General features: G+C 37.2%; 1 protein-coding gene and 1 long non-coding RNA gene across 7 annotated transcripts in view; one reads left to right on the top strand and one right to left on the bottom strand.

Annotated features, from left to right (window-relative positions):
* SPATS2L (spermatogenesis associated serine rich 2 like) overlaps positions 1 to 24,999 on the top strand; it is a 169,226-nt gene that overhangs the window by 101,843 nt on the left and 42,384 nt on the right. For all 6 annotated transcript variants that reach the window (XM_012473236.2, XM_021670697.2, XM_021670699.2 and 3 more), the window contains 3 exons: positions 2,357 to 2,465; positions 6,387 to 6,436; positions 9,211 to 9,457. In XM_012473236.2, the coding sequence (XP_012328659.2) occupies positions 2,357 to 2,465; positions 6,387 to 6,436; positions 9,211 to 9,457 (406 nt within the window). The remainder of the gene's footprint in view (positions 1 to 2,356; positions 2,466 to 6,386; positions 6,437 to 9,210; positions 9,458 to 24,999) is intronic.
* On the bottom strand, positions 1,547 to 24,092 carry LOC105731471 (uncharacterized). The gene is made up of 4 exons (XR_001110743.2): positions 23,993 to 24,092; positions 21,734 to 21,765; positions 7,722 to 7,947; positions 1,547 to 1,587 (listed from the first exon to the last, which is right to left on the bottom strand). It is a non-coding gene; the product is annotated as an uncharacterized LOC105731471 (long non-coding RNA).

Genomic DNA, 24,999 nt, shown 5'->3' with positions numbered 1-24,999 from the left:
GTAGTGGTTTATTTCGTGTTTTGCCTTAACATAATACAATATTGTGTTTTGCAGGGGAGAGATTGGAGGCAGAGAAAGCCATTATTTTATGTTTATCCTATAATTCTGGGTCTTAACAGTTTACATAGCTGTGTAGGTGGATTGAAAACCTTTGTCTAATGTAACAATAATGTAGTTAATATAATTTATATTATATTATTTAGGTGTGCCTGATGTGGTAATAATGATGGTGATTATTAAGAAATTTTGTAATATGAACTAAGCCATAGTGGCTTCAAATAAATGCTAGATTTTATTTAAAAGAGCTATATTGGAAGGGTAACACAATCTTTAAGCATAACTCCAGTGTGCTAGTAACAATGAGCCAGATAATGTGTGTTGTTGGACACATTGTGTTAATGACCTTTCTGGGCTGGATGGAGGATTTTTTGTTTTTGTTTTTCTCCCCATCTTGGCCTCTCTCTCTTAAAAAAAAAAAAAAAAATTCTCAACAAAAAGTTAGTTGAGGGATGCTCCTAAGAATAAAAATCCTTTGGACAGTTGTGTAGGCCCTGTGTGATCTGGTCCCTGCCCAGTTCGGGCTTCCTCTTGTACTCTAGAAGCCTACCCTCTGCCTCCCTCCCTAATCACCTCCAGCTCCTCCCTCATCATCCATGCCTCTCTCCTCACTCATGCTGTTCTCTGTGGCCAAAATGTTTTCCCTTCCCTTCCCATCCATCTCTTCTCACTCATCCTCCATCCAGGTCTCAGTGGATAAAGTCATATAAAGTCAAGTCTCCCTGTCATATGATTTTATACCACTTACATGGAATGTATAAGCATATATTTATGCAATCATTTGGTCAATGTGCAAATCGTCTTCTAGTCTCCAAGTTCCAGGAAGTCTGATGGCTTATCACATAATAAGTATTCAAAAAATACTCACAGAATTAGATTTTTAAAGAAGACAAAGAGAAAAAGTGAGAAACAGCTTAGATTTGAAGAAGTTAATTTTTTTCCAATGGATGCTAGAAAAACTAAGAATCATAAAATGTGAGAATAGAAAATAATCAAGGAATCTTGAGTCACACACGTACAAATATATATATATAATATTAGAGTCCTTAGTAAAACTCAAATATTTAGCATTTATAAAATGTCAAGATTCAAAACCAGCTTTCTAATCTATCGTGTCAGCACTTTTACAAGTCGTATACCCACCCCTAGCTTGTGCTGGGTGAGTACATGACAGTAGCTTGTGCTGTTGTCTCATTACAACCTAAATACTCTTACTGTAGATCTGTGTGGAATAGGTGGTCTGTTTTCTAATATAATCAGGAAATAGGCTATCCTATTCAATTAAATGTTCTGGTCAGTAGCATCATATTACACATGCATACCCATATAATCCATGTTCTGTGAATCCAATTGTACTAACCTGCATTTAACTCTAAAACCAACTGGTCATAATTTAACTGCTGATGAAAACATTTGAAGATTGTACAGTGCTCTAATAATCACTTACCTTTGCACCATGCAATACTCTAGTATTTGTCAGTAGCAGCTGCAGTAATCCTTGTGATAGAGAACTGGGTGAACCAGGTTTTACTAAAATCAATAGAACATTCTGTAGTTATACAAGTACTGTGAGATAAAGGTCAATTAATTCTAATAGTCAAGAAGAAAGAATATATGCTAAATTTAACTAAGAAAGATATATATGTCATTAAACATTGAACATAAGCTTTAACCTATTGAAATCCTTGTGCATATATGTATTTACTTTTACTGTTTTCAATGTTTGATTTTCAGAAGTGTGTTCAAGAACGTTTTTTGGACTGTAGCTAAGATTACCATTTCAAAAATACAATGCTCCACATTTTTTGTATCTTTAAACATTAATGGAATTTCACAGCACACTTCTGTGACCCTCAAGATGACTGTTTCCACTGTGCAGATAGAGAAGCTGAGGCATGAGGCTATTTCTGTACATTTTCTAAAGAACCCCCTGAGCTAGTGGAAAGGAAGGCTGAGACAGAAAAAGTCTCTGGGTCCTCACTGAGAACACATCTTGTATGCATCTGTAGTCTTGGGGGAGGGTAGAGTGCAAAACCAGAGTTGGCTTTTCACACATGCTCCTACACTCCTACAAGAAGATCTTTGTAAAAATGTGTACACAAATAAAGTGGGTATCAAGGTGATTACCAGGATGAATGTTCACTGGTCTGGAATGCCTTAATTATGCTTGATGGCAAGAAGGTAGATAAGTTGGCTTTTAGAGACCTTTCTAATAGTTATAATTCTATCCAATGGGCAATTCATAGATGAAAAATATTTAAAGTGTTCACCTTTCTATTTCTTTTTTTTTCCTTTACAGATCTATGCAGTTAGATCAGTTGTTCCCAATAAAAGCAATAATGAAATAGTCCTGGTGCTACAACAGTTTGATTTTAACGTGGATAAAGCCGTGCAAGCCTTTGTGGATGGTAGGTATACCTGTGTCCTGGAACTGAAGATGTTAGAACTAAATATTGCAGATATTCCATATTTTTTTCCTTAAATGAACTGACTGTCAATTCATTATGAGTACTTTAGGTCTCATAAAAATGTGCTAGGCTTCGTGTGATCACACCACTGCACTCTAGCCTAGGTGACAGAGTTAGACCCTGTCTCAAAAAAAGGTGCTAGATTTTAAAAACATATAAACATACTCAATAAGAATAGAATTTGGAAGTTATTTTTCTCTCTTTAAGGAAAAAAGAGTCTACTTTTCAAGGATATTGATTATAGTGCTGCTAATTTCCTTGCCTACCAGTCATTCCAATTTGATATTAAATGTGTCCTTGGCCAGAAGTGACTCATGCCTGTAGTCCCAGCACTTTGGGAGGCCAAGATGGGCAGATTACTTGAGGCCAGAAGTTCGAGACCAACCTGGGAAACATGGTGAAACCCTGTCTCTATAAAAAATAAAAAAATTAACCAGGCATGGTACTGCATGCCTATAGTCCCACTTCTCAGAGGCTGAGGTGGGAAGATTGCTTGAGCCCAGGAGGCAGAGGTTGTAGTGAGCCAAGATCGCGCCACTGCACTCCAGACTGGACGACAGAGTGAGACCCTGTCTCAATAGATAAAGAAATAAAGAAATGTGTTCTTTATATGATGTCATTCTTATGAATGGAGGATAATGTATTTTGGTCCTTATCTGGAAAGCTTCTCCAATCAGCATAATTCTACTTGGCTTTATGACTGGAATTATTAAACTTGATGCTTATGTAGTCCAGGAGGACTGGTTTATTCTTTAATGTCTTTAGTTTATGAATTTTAGATTGCCAAGTTAATCGCAATATCAGTTTATCTTATCCACCTCTAAAATCTTTTTGCTTTCTTTAAAAGAAATTGTTGTTTAGGTAGTCCATTGCCAGAAATGTTACAAAATCTAAAATCTCAGAAATATGTTTATCCTATAAAATTACAACATAATGTTTTAGATTTCTGTAAATTATGGGGAAATTCTCCTCTCCTAATCAAATTAAACAAGTTCCAGTTTTGAACAAAGATCTCTTGCTTATCCTTAGTTATCATGTGTCTTCTGTCCTGGTATTAGTTTCTATTTTGTAAATATGGGCAAGCTACACATAATCTGTCAAATAAGGTCAAGGATGACCTGCCAGCACATTTCTTAGTTGTATCCTATTTACAGTTTGTCAAGGACAGTTTGATTTACTTATTTTCCTAGGAGTAGAGTGACCTTCTTGAGTTTCTAAAAGTATAATTGCATTTCAGGTCAAGGTCTTGCAACCAAGCAATATGCTCACATTCTGATATCAGCAGTCAAGGTGCAAGGTCCTAATTGAATTAGGAAATGATTATCATTCAGTAGACCTATAAGCAAATCCATGGTGCATAACTTTCCTCACTGTTTTTCCCTGGTTCATATACTAACAGATATATGATTTTTAGTCACAAGAAGCAAATGGTAGAGAATGCAATATTAATCTGACTTTGCAGCATTATGTGCAGTTTGTCTCAAAACATATTGGTAAATATGCACATCCTGGGTCAGATACTTTCTCTTTTCAGGTTTTACTTGCCAACATCACTGCCATGGGAAAAAAAGCTTTAGGAAAGGAAAAAGGCTATTTTCCCCATTCTTCCCTACCCCTACTTGGACTGAGGCCCACCATATTCCTTATCATGAAAGTTTTTATTGCTGAGTGATCTTGATGAGACGCACAGATGCGCAGTAACTGATGGACTGTCATCAAATCTGTTTGTATTTAAACAGAGCACCTTGCTTGTCCTTCTTGAAATTTTCACCTTCTCAGTGTTGAGATCTCATTAATAAAACTCATTGATTGCTGAGAAGCCTCATGGGAAGTCATTTTCATTGGGGAGCAGTAGGAAAACTTGTTTTAAAACCACTGGGTGCCAGGCAGGTGGCTCATGCCTGTAACCGCAGCACTTTGGGAGGTCAAGGCAGAAGGATTGCCAGGAGTTTGAGACCAGCCTGGACAACATGACGAGATACTGTCTCTACAGTTCTATTTTTTTTTTAATTAGCCTAGAGTGGTGACACATGCCTGTAGTCCCAGCTACTCTGGAGGCTGAGGCAGGAGGATCAGGTGAATCTGGGAAGTCGAGACTACAGTGAGCCATGTTTGCACCACTGCACTCCAGCCTAGGCAATAGTGCAAGATCCTGTCTCCAAAAAAAAAAAAAAAAAATTTAGAGTCAAAAATATTTATTAGGAGTCATTTATGAGGCATACAGAAAGCAATCTGAGTGGCTAAAAAACTCAAGGCAGTTTCAAGATAATTAAAATTTAATAATAACAGTTTCAAAATCTTCTGTAATTATGGGTATTTCTTCTTCAGAATTAGTCTCTAAAGCTCATTGTCCAAATTACAAATAGAATGTATATCAAAACCTGAAAATTAGAGGACTAATTAAATATGGCAGTTGTGAAAGCAGTAAGCAACTCACCGCCATTTTATGATTAAAATGAAAAGTATTTAGCATTTTTAAACTTTAGTTTTATTTAGAAAACTGAAGCATAGCTGTAAGAACTGCCCTAATTATTATTAACCAAGACTTACCAAGAAACCTAATGAAAGGGACTTTCTAAATATCTTCAAAAGGAAAATGCAGTGAAACATTAATTCCCTGGACAAATTAGAGAAAGACCACCCAGTTAATAAAAAGTCTGAATTATAGCTTACTTTTAGGTGCAGACTTATTATTTCAAGTGCATGCAACTCAGACAAGTCTAAGAGGGTCATTGAATTGGAAACTTTAAATAGATAGGAATAATTAGCCTGTCTGAACTTAGTCAAAGCCATATGGCCTTCTGCTTATCTAACAGTCACAGTAGACTCAATAATTGGGACCCTACTAATTTGAAATTTATTATAAAGACCAGCCTGAAATTTATCTTTGTTTAGCCAACATACTCCTTGTAGAGATCTATTAGTATATTTAGCTTATATGAGAATGCTTAAAATTGTTAAAAGAATACGTTTTAAAGAGCTATCCTCTTTTAGAAATGCTGTGCCTATTTATTTGAAAACAACTGGTGTCCTCGATTACCAATAATTTGTTATTGAACCTACCTTCAGCACAATTGGAATGAATGAATGAACTTTGTTAGACTATGCAGAAACATGGATTGCAGCTGGCCAGCAATAAAACATTTTTTTAATGTCTTGTAATTTAATTAGGCATTTAATTTATATATAATTTAATATAATTTAATTAGGTATCTTCTCTGAGTCAGTACAGTTCTACCTATATGTGTGAATGGGATGTACAGAACCTGGGGCCCAACTTTTCACATAATGAACTTTTTTTGGTTTCAAGGTAGAAGCCCTGTAAAGACCACATCCCATCCCTATCCATGATAACTCTAGAGAAGCTAATATTATAATATGTCTTCCTCATCCCCCTGCCAGATATGAACATATGAGTAGGGAAGGAAAAAGTGAAGAAATGGCCAAACAGAAAGCTGTGATTCACAATGTTAATAATACTCAGAATCCCATATTTGGTTCAGAAGATTATAGGTATTTTTATTCATATATCAAACAGAATAATTTTAATTCTACCTATGGCAACAAAGCTGCTGGAAAATTCTTGAGATATATTTCATTTTCCCTAAGATAATATAATGATAAAAAAGTAAGCTTCATGTAGTGAGGCTTAATATTTTGATAAAACCAAGATCATACAGTAAATTAAGTGAAAATCTGGGAAATAAAAGATGAAACTGGCATTTTTATTAAGATAGGATGTATCAAAACAAATGAAAAAGCAAAAAAAAAAAACTGCTACCAAGATGGAAAGACAGAGGTGAATTTTGTGTGCTGTTTCATGATGTGAATATTTGTTGAAGATTCTTTGTCTTTATCTAGGCAGTGCAATTCAAGTTCTAAAAGAATGGAATATGACAGGAAAAAAGAAGGTAAGATTAATATTGATTGTAAATTGGTAACATCTTCAATCAAAACCTTCATGGTTGTTATCATTTTAACAAGGCTGCCAATTTTATGCTTCTTTCAAATATGTTAATATACACCCAGAAAGCTTCCAAATTCATGACTCTCATAAATTACCAGATACTCTCAATACTAATGCCTTTATTTTCTGCTCAGTGTTTTTAACGACCAGGTGTGCTTAAGAAGTCCCAGAGTTGTTTTCTTTTTTAAGTATAAAGGGTAGCCCAGCTGGAGAATTCAAAGGATTCAAAACATTAACTTGCCTGAACATATCCTGTAGCACAAAGAAAAAAATTAAGGAGTGTTTTAAAGATACTTGAAAAACTCTAAATTTATTTTCACATGTTTTCCCACCTGAAAGAATCTGTCCAAGGCTGCTCTGAGATGCTTTTTTGGCTGAATTCTAAGGTAGATCATTAATAAAAGAAGAAGAAAAGAAAATTCCTTAGAACCGTAGTAAGTAAGGGACCTTCTTGAACACTGGCATACTACTCTTTGAGAACAAAGGGAAGGGGTTTTTACTGTGTCCCATTCAAATTGGTTTGCTTTCTTGTCGAGTCACAAAGGGCCTGGGATTTCTGGGAGCTCCCGAGCTGTGTCTGTGCATACACACTAGCAAAAGTGTGCTGCTCCTTTCAAAGTAACTGTTCCACTCATTCCTGCTATGGCACGGCAAGGCCTGTGTTTTGGTTTTCTCAGGATATAGTATGCCAGTCTATCCCTTCCCATGGGGGAAGATCACAGGCCTGCAAAACAGATTCTGAACAAACAATAACACAGTATTACTTGCATAAAACCCGAAGATTACTGAAATTACAGGAATCATCCTTTCCTGTTTTTTCTCCTCCTAGTTTCATGTAGAATAGGAAAATTATGAGATTTTTTTTTAACCTTTGTATGCCACCAGCTTTGACAATCTCTGCTTATCTTTAATCATAGCTTCCCAGGCCTCTGTGTGAGATGAACATGATTTGCAAGTGATTGAAAGGCAGTATTTAGACTTACATAGAAAAATTTCAAAAGTGTGGTTCGGGTATTAGATTTTTCTGAAGTGAAAAAAAGAGCAGACAGCAGCTGCAGACCCAACTCATTACTGAGTCTCCCTCCTGGAGGTTGAAAAGGAAAATGGTCTCCCAGCCAAGTAGATGTGAGGCTTGAGAGCCAGAAGCTGCTGTGAGTGTTTAGGGGGAATAAGTGCCACTAGCCTATATTTCAACCTGGGATATACCTCTCACCTAGGAGAGCACTTACCAGGGCATGATTGTGGTTCCAAAGGAAAAGAGAGCAAAGAGGAGAATTGAGAAGAGGAAACAGTTACTTTTTTCTTCTTTTCTAAATGTGTTGAGGAATGAAGACAGGCTGATGTTCAGCTGGCACTCATTCAGGAGGTGGGACAGGGTCTTCCTTATGGGTCAGATGTCTGTTCCCATTGGCCGGGGCTGGTACCATACTGCTTGTTAAGTACGTTGAATATCAACTGGGTACAAAACAACATCAAGTCGAGCATACAACATAATTAGGAACAACATCTTCTTAATTTTCTTGATATTCTTATGTATTCACCATTAGGGCATTTTAGGAGAGATATAGTAAAATTCTGCAGTTTAGACTCCTGTGATATTGGGCATCTAAAAAATTTCAGTTGTATAAAATTCAGTGTAGTGTTATTTCAAAGTAAATTAAATGAAGCCTTGTAATGCTGTTCAGCTAGCAGCCAAGAGATCTGGGGGCTTTCGCACCAAAAAAAGGGGGACTTATATCAGTTTGCCATTACCTTGAAGCTCTTGTCTGCTCCAGGTGAAATATTCATGAGGATGGCAGGACAGGTAGCTCATGCCTGCAATCCCAGCACTTTGGGAGGCAGAGGTAGGAGAATCACTTGAGCCCAGAAGTTGGAGACCAGCCTGAGCAATATAGGGAGACCCTGTTCTACAAAAATTTTTTTAATTGCTGCATGTGGTGGTGCATGCCTTCGTAACAGCTACTCAGGAGGCTGAGGTGCGAGGATCACTTACGCTCAGGAGGTTGAAGCTGCAGTGAGCTGTGATCATGCCACTGCATTCTAGCCTGGGTGACAGAGCCAGAGTGAGACCTTGTTAAAAAGAAAAAGTGATGGGGATGCTTATGGATCTTGTGGCTACCTGAGACTTCCTAGACAATGGCAGCAATTCCAGGAATCTCCTGGTTGATTGGTTTCTATTTCAGAGACCCAACCTGGACATTAACAACCTACCTTCTGTGCCCTCATTTTATAAGAAGTTGCCTGCCTTTTGCCTAGCAGTTCTCCCCTTTACCTCTCCTTCTCTCCAGCAGATATGAACCTTAGTATGCTCCTTGCCTCCCCAGCATTCACCACTTTGAGATGAGAGCTACTCCCCAGTGGCAGGATAACTGAAATTAAGTTTTTTCAGGACGGTTATCACAAAATTTTATTATAGAGCCTCAAGTTGCTCAAATATTTAAGCAGCTATTTAAGCCACTCCTGTTGGTATTTTCTTCCTTTTATTGGAACCTTCATGTTTATTGTGTTTATAAGGTGAAAGTTTATACAACTTACTGTAAGAAAGAAGATACTTAAATTAATTTGGATGGTTAATAAAGGTATAAATATTCTTCATCCAGTCTATTAGAAGAGCCAGGAACCAAAAAAGATAATGTATCTAATTTTCATCCCTCAGATTCACCTTATATTTCAAGAGTCTGAGCTGAATATTATTTTCTTATTTGTTTCTCATTCTAGAACAATAAAAGAAAAAGAAGCAAGTCCAAGCAGCATCAATGCAACAAAGATGCTAAAGACAAAGTGGAGAGGCCTGAGGCAGGGCCCCTGCAGCCACAGCCACCGCAGATTCAAAATGGGCCCATGAATGGCTGCGAGAAGGACAGCTCCTCCACAGATTCTACCAACGAGAAACCAGCCCTTAACCCTCGTGAGAAAAAGATCTCAATACTTGAGGAACCTTCAAAGGCACTTCGTGGGGTCACAGGTCAGTAATGCTTAAGTAAAATTACTTAGCTTAGGAAAACATAGATGAAAAGAGCACAAAGGGAGCTCATTGGGTTGATTCTGTTGAAAATAGAAGGTTGTTTTTCTGCAGTATGTACAATTCAGCCTTCTGGAAGCCAGGATAGGGGGTGAAGAGGAATTAACAGGGCAGAGAATAAATGCTCAATCTAGCAGTACACCAAGTCAGAGGATTTTTTTTTCTCTCTTTCTTTCTTTTTTTTTTTTTTTAGGCTGGAGTGCAGTAAGGTGATCATGGCTCACTGCAGCTTCAGCCTTGAATTCCTGGACTCAAGCGGTCCTGCCTTGGACTCCCAAAGTGCTGGGATTACAGGCATGAGCCATCACACCTGGCCAGTCAGAGGGTTTTTTAAAATGGAAATTCTAGTTTAAAGAAATATTCTATATAGATACCTTTGCTAGAATTCACCTGGAGTAGTGAAGGAATAATTAATGACGAAAAGAAATGTTATTAAATGTTTTCCTTTTGAAAGGGCAGACCAAATTATTTGAACTGCTGGTATTTTTTATATGATGTGACAGAACATAATCTGCCAGGGTGTTAGAATCTGGAATGTTAATTATTTGTACTATAGCTATACATTTATTAATCTTTAAAAGGCCACTTCCTAATCCACTATTTGACTTTGGGTGCCTCATTTCTTCTCTAGGGTCCCATTTCCTTTCTGAAAAATAAGGAAACTGTATTGGAATCTACTAGATCAGTGCTTCTCAATACTATCTGACCCAATGCCCCATTTTTAGAACAAATCTTAAAATAAAATTCATGCATAATATAACCTACCTAGAAACAGATTTTCAGTAAATAAAAATATAAGAAATTCAGGAAGAACTAAAATAGAAAGCCCAATAAAGAGGCCAGATTTTCACACCCACTTATAATGAATCACTTTGCAATTAAATGAAGTAAGGCAGTAGTCAGTTGGATATTGTGGACACTGTTTTTTTTTAGATTTGACATGTACAGTAAGAGCTCAATAAGTATATTTGTATGTAACATGGACTCACTGTGAATGCACGTGCTACAAATGCAGTCTGACTTCAGGTAAGGGGTGTCAACTCTAATATCATGACTGCTGATGTGGTTTTCCACTTGGTGAAAAATTCTTAGTCAAGTTCTAAACATCGTAAAGTACCATCTTCCTTTAATTTATGCAATAGTTGAATCCTGGAAATCCAAGCAAATGTTGGGAATCCATAGCAAAACTGTCTAGACTCACATAATTATATATATATTTAAATAATCATGAATGTCCAGGAGAACATGAAAAAGTTCAGGACACAGGACAATTCTTTGTTATGTAGGACATTCCCAGGATTGCAAGTCATCTAGCATCCTGCCCCCCAACCCCACCCCCAACACACAATCATTTTGCTAACTTTTAAAAATGCCCCCTCAGTTTTTCAAAATGCCTTCTAAAAGGTGGTAGATCCCTTGATGAGAACCACTACACTAGTTGACCCCCAAAGTCCTTCTAAGTATAAAATTCTGAGTTTATTGAACCAGTGCCTTTTTAAACTCTCCTTTTATTCAGAGCACTCTGCTAGATGCCACAGTAGATTCAGAGAAAGATGTGATATGGTCTATGCCCTGATGGAATCACATTCTGATATCCTTGAAGAGAACGCTGTAGGTTCACTGGTGCATTTTAAGGTTTGATATCCTTGAAGAGAAGGCTATAGGTTCACTGGTGAGTTTAAGGTTTGGGGAAGAGACGTGCTGCATCTAACTCAGTGATCCTGAGAGATTTCCTGGGACCACTGGGTATTAAAGGACCAAGAGAACTGAGGTGGTAAAAAGAACTTGAAGGGTTAGAAAGAAGTAAGGAGAACTTTACTGAGTGCCCTCATGTATTGCATACCTGCTGTATGTGACACAGTGCTTGCCTCTGACAAACCAAAGATGAGTAAGACACATCCGTGCCTAAGAAAAGTTCAGTCTAGCAGAAGAGATAGAGGTGCAAACAGAAAATCAAATGGTGACATGAACCAAATCAGGGTGGCAGTGAGAAGGCATTGGCATGCTCCATAATACACTAGTAAGTTCTTAAATTGTTCACAAAGCACAAATATTCTTCCAGAAACACATTTCCTAACAACTCCACTAATAGTCCTGAAATTCGTATCATCCTTATTTACTTCATGATGGTTTCCTAAAACCAAACGATGACAACAACAAAAATAACCTATTTTATTTTGAATCTGAATTCTCCAGGAATTTTTAAATTCAGTTTTCACTGCCTGCAGTTTTGAGACTATTTTGATTTATAGTCAGAGCAAGAGAAAGAAATTAAATAATCGAGTGGCAGGTTCCCAACTTTAGTTATTATTGCTTTCACATGAATTACTTTCAAAATCTAATTACTCAAGTTGCCATTTTGATATCAATCATAGACTAAAAGCTTAGCATGTATATATTTTCATTTACTTATAATTTATACCTTCTTCATAAAACAATGTCAGTAACTCTATCAAGTGTTAAGACATTAAAGCAAATTCGATATAGAAGTGCTTTCCTTCCCAGTGGACAGCTGCCTTGAAAGTTAAGTACCCACCAGGGGAGTGGGTACAAGGGGGCTTTTGGAAACCCTAACATGAAACTTTCTGTAAAGAATCCTTTCTTGCACGAAGAGTGATCCCATTCTCCCTTCTGCTTTGTAAGAAGGCATTGAGGTGTGTTAGTATTATTTGTTAATGTCACTGATTCATTACAAATGTCTCTGCAATAAATTTTTCTCTTAAATAATAAATGAGCTAGGCATGATAGCTCACACTTGTCATCCCAGCACTTTGGGAGGCTGAGGCAGGAGGATTGCTTGAGCCCAGAAGTCCAAGACCAGCCTGGGCCACATGGTGAAACCCCGTCTCTACAAGTAATACAAAAATTAGCTGGGCCTAGTGGTGCATGGCTGTAGTCCCTACTACCCAGGAGGCTGAGGTGGGAGGATCACCTGAGCCCAGGAGGTTGAGGCTGCAGTGAACCGTAATCATGTCACTGCACTCCACCAACATGGTGAAACCCCGTCTCTACTAAAAATACAAAAAGTAGCCAGGCGTGGTGGCAAGTGCTCGTAATCCCAGCTACTTGGGAGGCTGAGGCAGGAGAATTGCTTGAACCTGGGAGGCAGAGGTTGGAGTGAGCTGAGATCGTGCAACTGCACTTTAGCCTGGGAAACAGAATGAGACCCTCTCTCTCTCTCTCTCTCTCTATATATATATATGCATTAGGTACAGTAAAAGATTAAAAATACCCAATAATAAATAGAACAATTATAGTAATATACTGGTCTCTTTTTTGCTCTCTCTCTCAAAATATCTTATTGCACTATAAACATCCTTATTGTGCTGATGTGAAATGATAAAATGCCTGCGTGATGAGATACAATGACACTCAATCTGATCACCAAGATAGCCACTAAAGTGACGAGTGGGCAGGTATCGTGTATGGTATGGATACTGTGGACGAAGGCATGATCACATCCTGGGTGGGACAGAGTGAGATGGCACAAGATTTCATCACACTACTCAGAACAGTGTAAAACTAAAAACTTAATGAGTTGTTTATTTCTGGAATTTTCTGTTTACTATGTTTGGGCTGCAGTTGACTATGGGTTACTGAAACTGTGAATAAGGGAACACTATTGTAGTTAGATTTTCCTGCCCCAGAATTATGAAGGTTCATCAGAAAGTTGATGCCAAAACTATCTAATGGCTTTAAAATGCTTGCTCAATCTACTGGCAATCACAAGAGCTCTAACAGGTAGTCCACAGATGAGTGTTAGACTATAGACACTCTGCACCCCATTTTGAGTAGAATGTTTGGAACTAGAAAGGATAAGAGGGAAGCTTTAATCCTGGCTCCCCACTTTATAACTGAAGAAACTAAGACTCCTGATTGAGAAGGTGAGAGGATAACCCTCTTGAACTCTGCAGTTTGCAAAAGGCTGACTCAAATCCATGTAATTTTATTATGTAGTGGAGAGTTACTGCTAAATCCATGGGCTCCCTAACTCCTAAAAAAATGTGTAATTGAAAAATTAGAAAAAAGTCACAATAACAAAGCCATATAATGATATTCTGTACTTGAGTGACTTCACAGCATAAGCCTAAAAGAAATCTCCAAGCTACTATAGTGGAGCATTTATCAAGCCCTCCAGTAATGGAACTAGCTCAACAAAAGCTGCCCTGAATGCCCCACTGGGCAGGAGGCTGTGAACATGTGGGATGCGTGTTTTATCTTTTTATAACACCTTGACATTCAGGATCTCTCTTTTTTAAAGTCTTAAACAGAATCATTTTTTTGGTAGGGGAATAAGATATATGCAGGTGGCTCAGGGGTGTTAGTGTGACTTCCTACATGAAAAATCACCACCAAAAGCATCATCGTTTCAGGCTGTAAATATAGCACTGTCAAGTGGGACAATGCTGTGTGTCAGCAGATAGCTTAGAAGTTTAGGGGTATGTTTTAAGCCTGAGAGTAGTTTTTTCTGTATCTCAGAATTTTTAATAACAGCTCAAATTGGATCTTTTATATAATCCAATCAAAATCATCCTGGACTCAAATACAAAGTCAGGCAAAGAGCAGATCAGATTTATTTTTGCCGAGCGGGTGCAGTGGCTCACAGCTGTAATCCCAGCACTTTCAGAGGCTGAAAGATTACTTGAGGCCAGGAGTTCAAGACCAGCCTGGGGAGCATAGCTAGATCTCATCTCTTTAAAAAAAAAAATTAGCTGGGTATGGTGGCTCATACCTGTAGTCCCAGCTACTTGGGAGGTTGAGATGGGAAAATCCTTTGAGCCGAGGAGTTTGGGGCTGCAGTGAGCTATGATTGTGCTACTGTACTGTAGCCTGGGTACAGGGCAAATGCTTATCTCAAAAAATATATATATATACACATATATATGTATATATTTTACTAAATATATATTTACTTTTAGTGAAAAATATATATTTTATATATTATTTTAATACATATTTTATATATTTATATATATTTTAGTAAAATATATATATTTTACTAAAAGTGCCAAGAATAATACTTTTTTCAAAAACCCTATCTAAATATCTAAAGCACATTGTGACCTTAGGGTCTAATTTTGCTAAATGTTCCTCCTGCCCTATATTTTTTTGAGTCTCATAAGCTAAAATGTATAGCATTTACTTGTCTTCATTTAGGCCAAAATAGGAATTCACATTCCTCTCTTTCTTTCCCCCACCAGACACAATTCCCATTGAATAGGAAAGGAGCAGGACTGTGGGCCATCAGCAGCTTCCCAGAGATAAATTCTGGGGCAGAGCTTTCCCTTTCTTGCATTCCTCTTGCTGACCCAGCAGCTGTCCTTAATGTTGCCTCTTCATGTAAAGCATCCTGGGAAGCCAAGTCTTCCATTCCTGTTCATTGAAACAAAAAGTTCCATGCCATGGTTGCTGACCTACCTGAGCTGGACTGTGCAGCCTGCCCTGTACTGCAGAGCAGGAACAGCCCTGCGTTTTTACCTTTGCAATGCAGATTCTGTCTTAGGGCACAGCACCTGCACGGAGCTGCTTTCTCATCCTCAAGTGAACTGAACCAAATGTCAGAGAAAGGATCCTGTGCATTTAGAATGTCAGGTGCTCCCCATCATTTGTGCTTCCTGTATCAAACAACAACAAAAACACCCCACCACCATTTCACAGTATTATTATGTTAGGAGGTTTACCACAGGTTGTTCAAGTAGATTTTTTTATGTTGCTGTTGTTCCTGGCCTCAAGATTACCCCCCCTGCTTCACTAAGCCCTACATTGGACCAGAGGATTAGCAAAGATCAACAAAAAGAAAGCAGCCAGCTTAGAACTTGAATAGTAAAAGTCAAATATGCATATTCTAGGATTTCAGCAGTGCCAGCTCTCAAATGGAAGCAATATGATATCACAGCTAAGAACCAGGGCTTTAGCATTAGACATGTTTGGTTTCAAATCTCGGCCTCATTACTTACGAGGTGTGTGACCCTGAATAAGTTAACCACTCTGCATTTCACTTTCCTTATCTGCAAAATACAGAATATTCCTCCACTTTGCAAGATTATGGTGAGCAGTAAACGAGATACATAAAGTGATTAACTCAGCATCTGGAACAGGGTAGACGCTCTTATCATTCATTTATCCTTTGAGTAAATATTTTTAAGCATCCAACATGTGTCAGAAATTCTTGTTCTTTTTACAGTGAACAAGACAACAAACTATTTGCTCTTGGGGAGTTTATGTTCTTTAGGGTGGGGGGGATAGGGAGAAGAGATGGATAATAAACCAGAATACAACTAAGTTAACAACATAATTCTAGACTGTACTAAATGTTATAAAGGCAGCATGTAGAAGGGCAGCTAGGGAGTATGCGTGTGCAGCGATTCCATAGAAGGTCCTGCCGTGACTTAAGTGTTGGGAGGCATTGAAGCTGAGATCCCAGTGCTTCAATTCAGGCTCTCTCATGCCAAGTTATAGTGGTTTGAACAGCCAGTGTTTTATTTAAACTTTTATTAAGTATTCTAGCTGAAGCCCTTGTAGAATTATAACCATAGGTTTTTACTATTTTTTTAATTATAGCTCGAATACTCTCTATATATCTATATCTGTATAGCTGATGTTAAGTACCGTCATATGAACATGCATTTTTGAAGTTTATATTTTGGACAGGCACAGTGCCTCATGCCTGTAATCCCAGCACTTTGGGAGGCCAAGGTGAGAGGATCACTTGAGGCCAGGAGTTCAAGACCAGATTGGGCAACATTGTGAGAGCTGGTTCTACTGAAAAAAAAAAAAACGTAAAAATTAGTGGGGCGTGGTGGTCCTTGCCTATAGTCCCAGCTACTTGCGGAGCTGAGGTGAGAAAATCACTCAAGCCCAGAAGGTCAAGGCTGCAGTGAGCCATGATCGCACCACTGCGCTCCAGCCTGTGTAACGAAGTGAGACCCTGCCTCAAAAAATAAAAAATAAAAATAAAATTTATATTTTAAAGCACATAGTTACTATTCTCACTCCTCTTTAATTATTATTTTAGCATCTAAATACGTAATATTAATTCCCATTGAGAGTGGTGTTTTTTTTCAGTCTCAACCTCAGCTTCACATAACTCAGTATCTTAGATTGCATTTGCAGTGACTTAGAGCTGTGCTTCCTTTCTCTATATATGATAAAGCAGAAAGAGACAGACATAGACACAGGATGTAGTGACATGAGGGCAGAGGAAACATAAAACCCCTCAGGTATTTTTCTGTCACCTGGGCAGAGTGAAACCCAAAGCCCTCTCTCTTCTCTTTCTCATTCAAAAAGAATTTTTGCTGCAACTGTACAGCAAAAACACAAAACTCTTCACCTCTGAATAGCTTATACCTTCATAACTTCCCACCCATGTCTTGTTATGGTGATTTCAGTTACAAACAGACTTAATTAAATGGAATGTACCGCTTACAAAGATCAAAAGGCTTTCAAAAAATATTTTTTTAGAGATTTTGGAACAAAGATGTAAATGTTTCTATTAAAATGCAATAAGATGGAAACTCCATTTCCTCTGATGTAATTATTATGCATTGTATACCTATATCAGAATATCTCAAGCACCCCATAAATATATAAACCATAAATATATAAACCTACTATGTACCCACAAAAATTAAAAAAAAATTTTTAATGCAATAATTAAATTTGTTTTACAAAGAAATAAGACAGTGGAAAAAATCAAGTTATTCGGCCTACTTTGTGTTATTGACAACTTAGTCCATTGACTTTATTACCTTTTCATATTTATATATTATTATATATAATAATATACATATATATTAAATATATGAAGGTATTAATGACATATGAGATCTTGTAAAGACAGTGAATGTAAATAAAACTAAAGATGTTATTCCAGTTGAAAAGTTACCACCTTTATGCCCTCTGAGCTGATCAAGCTTCACAGGATTTGAATGAAATAATAAAGTCTATCTGTATTTGATAAAGACATGAAAAGGCAGAACTGACATTGTGTCTGTTGCATAAACTTGTCTGTTTTGGTCTCTGTTCCAAAGTTATTGTTTCCCCCGAATTTCTGTTAATTACCCTGTCATGTAAAGATAGAAGAATGATGAAATTTGCAAATCATAGTGTATAATTATGAGAGAATAGTTTTCTTAGCCTGGGCAACATGGCAAACCTCATCTCTACAAAAAAATACAAAAATTAGCTCAGCATGATAGCAAATGCCTGTAGTCCCAGCTACTCGGGAGGCTGAGGTAGGAGGAGCACTTGAGCTGGGGATCGAGGCTGCAGTGAGCCATGATCACACTGCTGCACTTCATCCTGAATGAAAGAACAAAACCCTGTCTCAAAAAAAAAAAAAAAGGAAGGCCGGACGCTGTGGTTCATGCCTATAATCCCAGCACTTTGGGAAGCCAAGACGGGCAGATCACCCAAGGTCGGGAGTTTGAGACCAGACTGACCAACACGGAGAAATGCCATTTCTACTAAAAATACAAAATTAGCTGTGCATGGTAGTACATGCCTGTAATCTTAGCTACTTGGGAGGCTGAGGCAGAATCACTTGAACCCAGGAGGCAGAGGTTGCAGTGAGCCAAGATTGCGCCATTGCGCTCCAGCCTGGGCAACAAGAGCAAATATCCAAAAAAGATAAAGGAGTTTTCTTGAGGCTTCATCACTAGACCAGTATTCTGTAACATCTTCAGAGAGTTACCTTAACTCCCTGTCTCCATTCTTCACCTCCCTCTCGCTCATCACCTCATTGTTATGACTTTTAGCCTCATCTCTGCAAATAAACTGCTCTAGGTAAACTGTGCTAGGTAAGTTTAGCAATGGCCTCCATGTTATTTAATCTAGCCGCCATTTTTAATTTTTTTTTTTTCAGCAGTATTCAGCATTGTTGACCACTCTATTCTTAAGAGCTCTATCCTTTCCCTGTGGTTTCTATAGCATGACACTCTCCCGATTGTGTCCCTCTGTCTTTATTGCTTCCTCTCTGTTTCCTTTGGAGATCATTCTTCTTTACCTTGCTGTTAAATTGCTGCAGCTCCTCAGGGCTGGATCTCAGGTCCTTCATGATATAAAGCTACACACTCTCTTTAGATTATTTCAGCCACACTCTAGCTTTAATTATGTAAGATGGCGCTCAAACTCATCTTCCTAGTTCAGGCTACACTCTAAACTCCAGACTCTTCTTTGACATTTTCACTTTGCTGTTTCAAAGCCCTTCAACAACATGCTCAAAACAATCTTGTGATCTCCCTTATCAGTTGTGGCTGTATCTTTTAGTGTTCCTGATCCTAGTGCACCATCTATCCAATTGTGCAAGCCAGAAATCTAGTCATCGGTCATGACATCTCTCTCTCACTCCCCATTTCCAATCTATTCCCATTTCCTGTTGGTTTTCATTTCTATGTATTTCTAGAATTCATTCATTGCTCACTCTCTTCCCCTGCCTTCCCACCAAATCTACCATCCTCACTTGCCTGCACTGCAGCAGTAGTCCACTCATTAATCTCCTGGCACTTACCCTTGTTCCTCTGTAAATCATTCTCTATCATGTAAACTTTTAAAAACACAAATCTGACCTCTTACGATAAAGACCAGAAGACTTACCCTGGCCTACAAGCCCAGCATAGTCTGGCCTCTGTGTCCCACTCCAGCCCCTTTGCCTGGCACATCCCTTCTTGCCCTTTCTACTTTAGCCCTCATACTGGCCATGAGTATCAGTCAAGATCAAGTCAGGAGATAGGAACCATACTGGTTATTTGAATAGGAGACATGTAATGTAAAGCATTGTTAACTAAAACAGTAGGAGGTTACTAACTACTAGAAGGGGTAAATGAGGACCATAAGGTGTCCACATGTAGCATGAGAGCAATTACTATTACTGTATCTACACTGAGGAGAATCAGACAGTAAAGCAACTAAGTACTGGGAAGGCCCCCAAGCCAAGACTGAGATTCTGACCTGATCAGAAAAGATGTGTGGCTACCAGGGGAACAGGCAGCCTTACAGCGGTGAAGAAACTTGCCAAAGGGCATGGACTGAGCTCTTTTGTTAAGAGGCTGCCATTGCCAGAGGGTGTAGATCAATTGGAGCTGCTCAAAGCCACTGATAGTGGTGGGAGATGGGGAAAGGAACGTGGCATGAGGATGTAGTTGGAACTCCTCTGCATGGCTGCTGGGTTCCTGTGAATAATAATAATTGAGGTCCAGAACCCTGAAGAGAGATATACTTCTGTTCTTATGGCCTTGCAGAGTCACTGTGTTGCCATTTGCTGATACCAAAGTTAACATTCTACTAGCTGGCAGAAAAGAATTGTTTATAAGGTCCAGCTCCAGTATCACAAAGTAGGGCAAGAAGAGCGGATCTGGAGCCAAGAGACACTATAACTTGACAACTGGTACACAATGCTTTCTTCCCTACAAATGTAGTCATTGCTTGGAATACAATTTCCCACCCTTTTCAACTAGTTATTTCAAGTGATTTTAGATGAGATTATTTAGATCTCAGCTTAGGTGTTACTTCCTTGGGGAATTCTTTCTTGATATCCCCAGGTCAAATATGCCAGTACAGATTTCATAACACTAAGTGCTTTTCTTTGCTGACACCACAGTTGCAGTTTTTCATTTGTTTGTATGGTGGTTTGATTTATACATCTCCTATTAAACTGCAAGTTCTGTAAAGACAGAGACCACATCTGTCTTTCATTACCATTGTATTTCTGGGGCCTGGAACAATGCTGGGTGCTCACACAATCCTTTCTCATGATCTCTGTTGGATATTAATGATAAATACATCTGAAGGAGTGTAGGTTAATTAAATTTTTGTAAGTTGCTATATTGCTTTTTTTTTTTTTTTTTTGAGACGGAGTTTCGCTCTTGTTACCCAGGCTAGAGTGCAATGGCGCGATCTCGGCTCACTGCAACCTCCGCCTCCCGGGTTCAGGCAATTCTCCTGCCTCAGCCTCCTGAGTAGCTGGGATTACAGGCACGCGCCACCATGCCCAGCTAATTTTTTGTATTTTTAGTAGAGACGGGGTTTCACCATGTTGACCAGGATGGTCTCGATCTCTTGACCTCGTGATCCGCCCGCCTCGGCCTCCCAAAGTGGCTATATTGCTTTTTAAAGGTAATCATGGATTTTGTGTTTCTGGGTTTAAAAAGGCTTTATACTAATTGAGGAAATTTGAAAATTCAGTAAGGTTTGAGGCAAAAAAAATGAAACAATCCTACCTCCCAGAAACAACCACTGTTAAATTTCATTTCAGAATTTTTAAATGCACAGATATGTAGATTTTTTAAAAATCATATTAAACAACATGTGAACCTTTGTATTCTGCTTTTTACGTAACATGAGATTATGAACATTATATAATATCATTAAATGTTCTTTAAAAACATGATTTAAATATCTGCATTGTATTTTTATGAATATGCCATGTGCCATATTTCTTTTAATTATTCTCAAACTATTGTCCATGTGAATTTTTTTTTTTTTTTTTTTTTTAGACAGGCTGGAGTACAGTGACATGATCTTGGCTCACCACAATCTCTGCCTCCCAGGTTCAAGTAATTCTTGTGCCTCAGCCTTCCAAGTAGCTGGGGTTACAGGCGCCTGCTACCATGTCCAGCTAATTTTTGTATTTTTAGTAGAGATGAGGTTTTGCTGTGTTGTTCAGGCTGGTCTCGAATACCTGACCTCAGGTGATCTGCTCACCTCAGCCTCCCAAAGTGCTGGGATTGCAGGCATGAGTCTCCAGTGTTTGGTTTTATAAACAATATTATAGTGAACATCTGTTGTATATAGATTTGTGTGAACAACCATGATTATTTCCTTAGCATATATTCTTAGAAGTAGAATTACTGGGTTCAAAGGGTATGAATCATTGTTAAGTTATTAATATATTACCATCCAGAAAACATACTAATCTCATTGTTTTTACTTGTAAAACTGATTAGTAGGGAGATGGAACTTTTTAAGAAGTTTAATTTCCATTTATATTTCTTTTTTGTAAATATTCAGGAACACAAAGATCAATTACCAAAGAATTACCAATCATATTATCAGGTATCAGGTCTCATAAAACACCATTATATTCACATAAGTACTTTTTAAAGAATGATAACATGCTTTAAGTAGCATAGATATTAGCAATTTTAGACATAATTTTACAACAACAAGGTTATGCTTTCTTTATCAATTTTTTTCCAAATAGAATTACTTTACAATACATACTCAGATCAGATGATGTGCTTTGCTGCAATTACCTGTGTATAGGAGACAATGAAACCATCTTAACTCAAAGGGTTAAACTAATTTTAGAAAGTATTATGTTTAATACATTCCTTAAAGTTAGACTTGAATTCTTAAAGTTAGATTTGAATTCTTTCTTCAGTCTACTTCTAAATACATTAAGCTTTCACTAAAAAGTAAAAACTAAAGAGAAAAAAAAGTTTTTCAGAAACTTTCAAATTTGAATACATACATAGCTATACATACATAATGAAAACTTTTTGAATCTAAGTTCATATATTTTCCCCAAGAGGAGGGTTTGTTTTCTTTGGCACTGCTAACAAAAGCAACCAGCATAATTCATTTATTGTATAAAATAAATCAAATGAAGGACAAGTAAAATATGTAAGTTGATATTAAGATTTAGTAACCAGAAAGCTAATAGTTTTCAGTGTTGGCAAGAGTTAAATGTGAGAACAATTTCAGGCGCCACAGCTGAGTGTAAATGGTACAACTTGACTGAAAAGTAATTTGACAAAGCATATCAAGAACTTTTCAAGAAAAAGAAAGGCATGAATTTTTATTGTCTTCATAACAAATTTCCTTAAATTATAGTAAAGAAATTTTTATATGTAGAAATCCACAATACTGAAAAAAATGAAAAAAGGGCATCAGTTTCTACAAGAAGGGAAGTAGATGGAAGGGGCTTTATTGATGAATCAGATGCTGCAGCATAGAATACAGAGGGAGGAGCTTTGGCGGGAAGGAAGATGATTGCCCTGCAGAATCAGAACCCTAGGCGGGGCCTGGGTTCAGAGACAGCACATTGGATGGAAGGCAAGCTCAAGAAGCAGAATATAAAGAGAGGAATTAAATGAAAGTATTTTAAGGAACAGTCCACTATCCTCTTACCGTCTCTACCATCCCCCAGCTTGTTCTTTTAGCTGCCTAGCATTTATCCTCAAGGCAGAAAGGGAGGAAGAGAGTGGACAGTGATCTGCAAGTACTTTAATCACCTGTTAGAACAAAAGTCAAAACTCTTTAAAGGAAAAGAAGATCTAGAGTTTCTCAGTGCATCATCCAAAATAGTCAATGCCCAATTTTAAAATTACTAGACATGGGAAGGAGCAGAAAAATGTGACCTATAATGAAGAGAAAGGTTAGTCATTAGAAACAGACCCATTGACAACACAGAAGTTGGAATTAGCAGACAAAGATGGCTAATTAAAAATATATTAAGAATTTTACAGAAAAAAAAGATGGATATAATGGATGAAGAGAAAGAAAATTTAAATCATCAGATGTGCTTGGCAGCAGTTCAGACAATTAAGAAGAAAGGATGAGTTAACTTAAAGACAAGTCAAAAGAAATTATGCAAACTGCAGAACAGAGAGAAAAAAAGTAAAAGAATAAAACAAACAAAGCCAGAGCCTCAGTGGCTTAAGGCACAGTATCAGGCAGTCTCACATAGGTGTAATTGGAGTTGCAGAAGGAAAGCAAAGAGAAAATTGGGGGGTGGGGAAGGAGGAAGCTATGAAGGAATAACAGACACAGTTTATCTGAATTTGATGAAAAACAACAAGCCACATATCCAAGTGTCATTTCATAGTAATATGTTGTTTGATCAAAAAGTCATAACACTTGTAAATGTATATGCATCTAATGATTTCAGATCCATGAAGCAGCAATATATAGAACTAAAGAAAGAGACAAATCCAAATCCACAGCAATTGTAGATTTTAATACCATGTTCTTAGCAACTGATAGAACATATAGATTAAAAATCGGTAAGATCGTAGACGATTTGAACAATACCATCAACCAACTTGAGCCAACTGATATTTATAGGACAACACACCCAACAATTTCAAGAGAATATGGCATTTACATTAAAGTAGGCCAGTTGCTGGACCGTAAAATGTTTCAAGTTTTAAAACACCATCTTAAGAGTATGGTGTGTGAACACAGTAGAATTGAATTAACAACAGCAATAAGATAACTAGAAAATCCCCAAATGTTTAAAAATTAATCAATCTTCTAAACAATCCATTAGTCAAAAAGAAAAATTCACAAGAGATATGAGAAAAATTTTAAACTCAATCATAATGAAAATATAATAAACCAATTTCCAATATCGGGAATAAAATTAATCCTGACTCTTCATTCATTTAAAAGCTAACAATAGGGTATTATAAACAACTTTATGCCAATAAATCCAAAAACTTAAATGAAATGGATGAATTCTTAAAAGACACAACTTACCAAAACAAACAAGAAGAAATAGAAAATCCAAATAACACCATGCCTAGCAAAGAAATTCATAATTAAAATTTCCAGATCGAGCTGACTTCATTGGTGAATTCTCATGAATATTTGAGGAAGAAATATAATTGCAACCTTAAACAGTTTCAGAAAATAGGAAGAAGGGAATACTTCCCAACTCATTTTATGAGGTCAGCATAACTCATATCAAAACCTGACAAAGTTATTACAAGAAAAGAAAATTACAGAACAATATTGTTAATGAATACAGAACAAAAATCCTCAACAAAACATTACAAATGAAGTAAACAATATATAAAAGGATAATACACCATGACCAAATGTGTGTGGTTAATCTCAGGAACTGAACTTTTGTTTAACATTGAAAACCAATCAACATAATATTGTTAATTAATACAATAAAGAAGAACAATGATATTATCATCTCAATGTGTAAAATTAAAAAAGTGACTTGACAAAAACTGTCAGCAAAGTAGTAATACAAGGGAACTTCTTGAGTCTAATAAATACATGGAAACTCTACAGCTATGTAATACTTAATAAAATACTGAATGCAATTTCCCTAAGACCTAGAACAATGCAAGGATGCTCATTCTGCTTTGTAGTTAGAATTAATAAGACAAGAAAATAAGGCAAGGAATGATTGGAAAAGAAGTTAAACTTTATTACCAATGTCGTCATTGTGTATATAGAAAGAAAATCTTAGGAAATCTACCAAAAAAATAAATAAAGCTGCCAGAACGAATGAGGAAATTAGCCAAGTTGCTAGATACAAGTTCAATATATTAAAAAGCACTTGTATACCTGAACTCTAGCAACCAACATTTGGGATTTGAAATTTTTTCACATTGTACATACTAGTTATTAAGTTCAGATGTCTATTTCTCATTTACTGCTTATTAATAAACCAGAGTTGATACATCATGCACTCTCTATATGTGTCTATCGAGGCCTTGAATCAGAAACTAAACGTAATAGTCAGGACA

The sequence above is a fragment of the Aotus nancymaae genome, unplaced genomic scaffold, assembly GCF_030222135.1.
Source record: "Aotus nancymaae isolate 86718 unplaced genomic scaffold, 86718_ANA_hifiasm-v0.15.2.pri h1tg000008l, whole genome shotgun sequence".
In the NCBI taxonomy this organism is placed as follows: Eukaryota; Metazoa; Chordata; class Mammalia; order Primates; family Aotidae; genus Aotus; species Aotus nancymaae.
The sequence above is the reverse complement of the archived record's forward strand: the minus strand, read 5'-3'. Positions and strand labels throughout refer to the sequence as shown.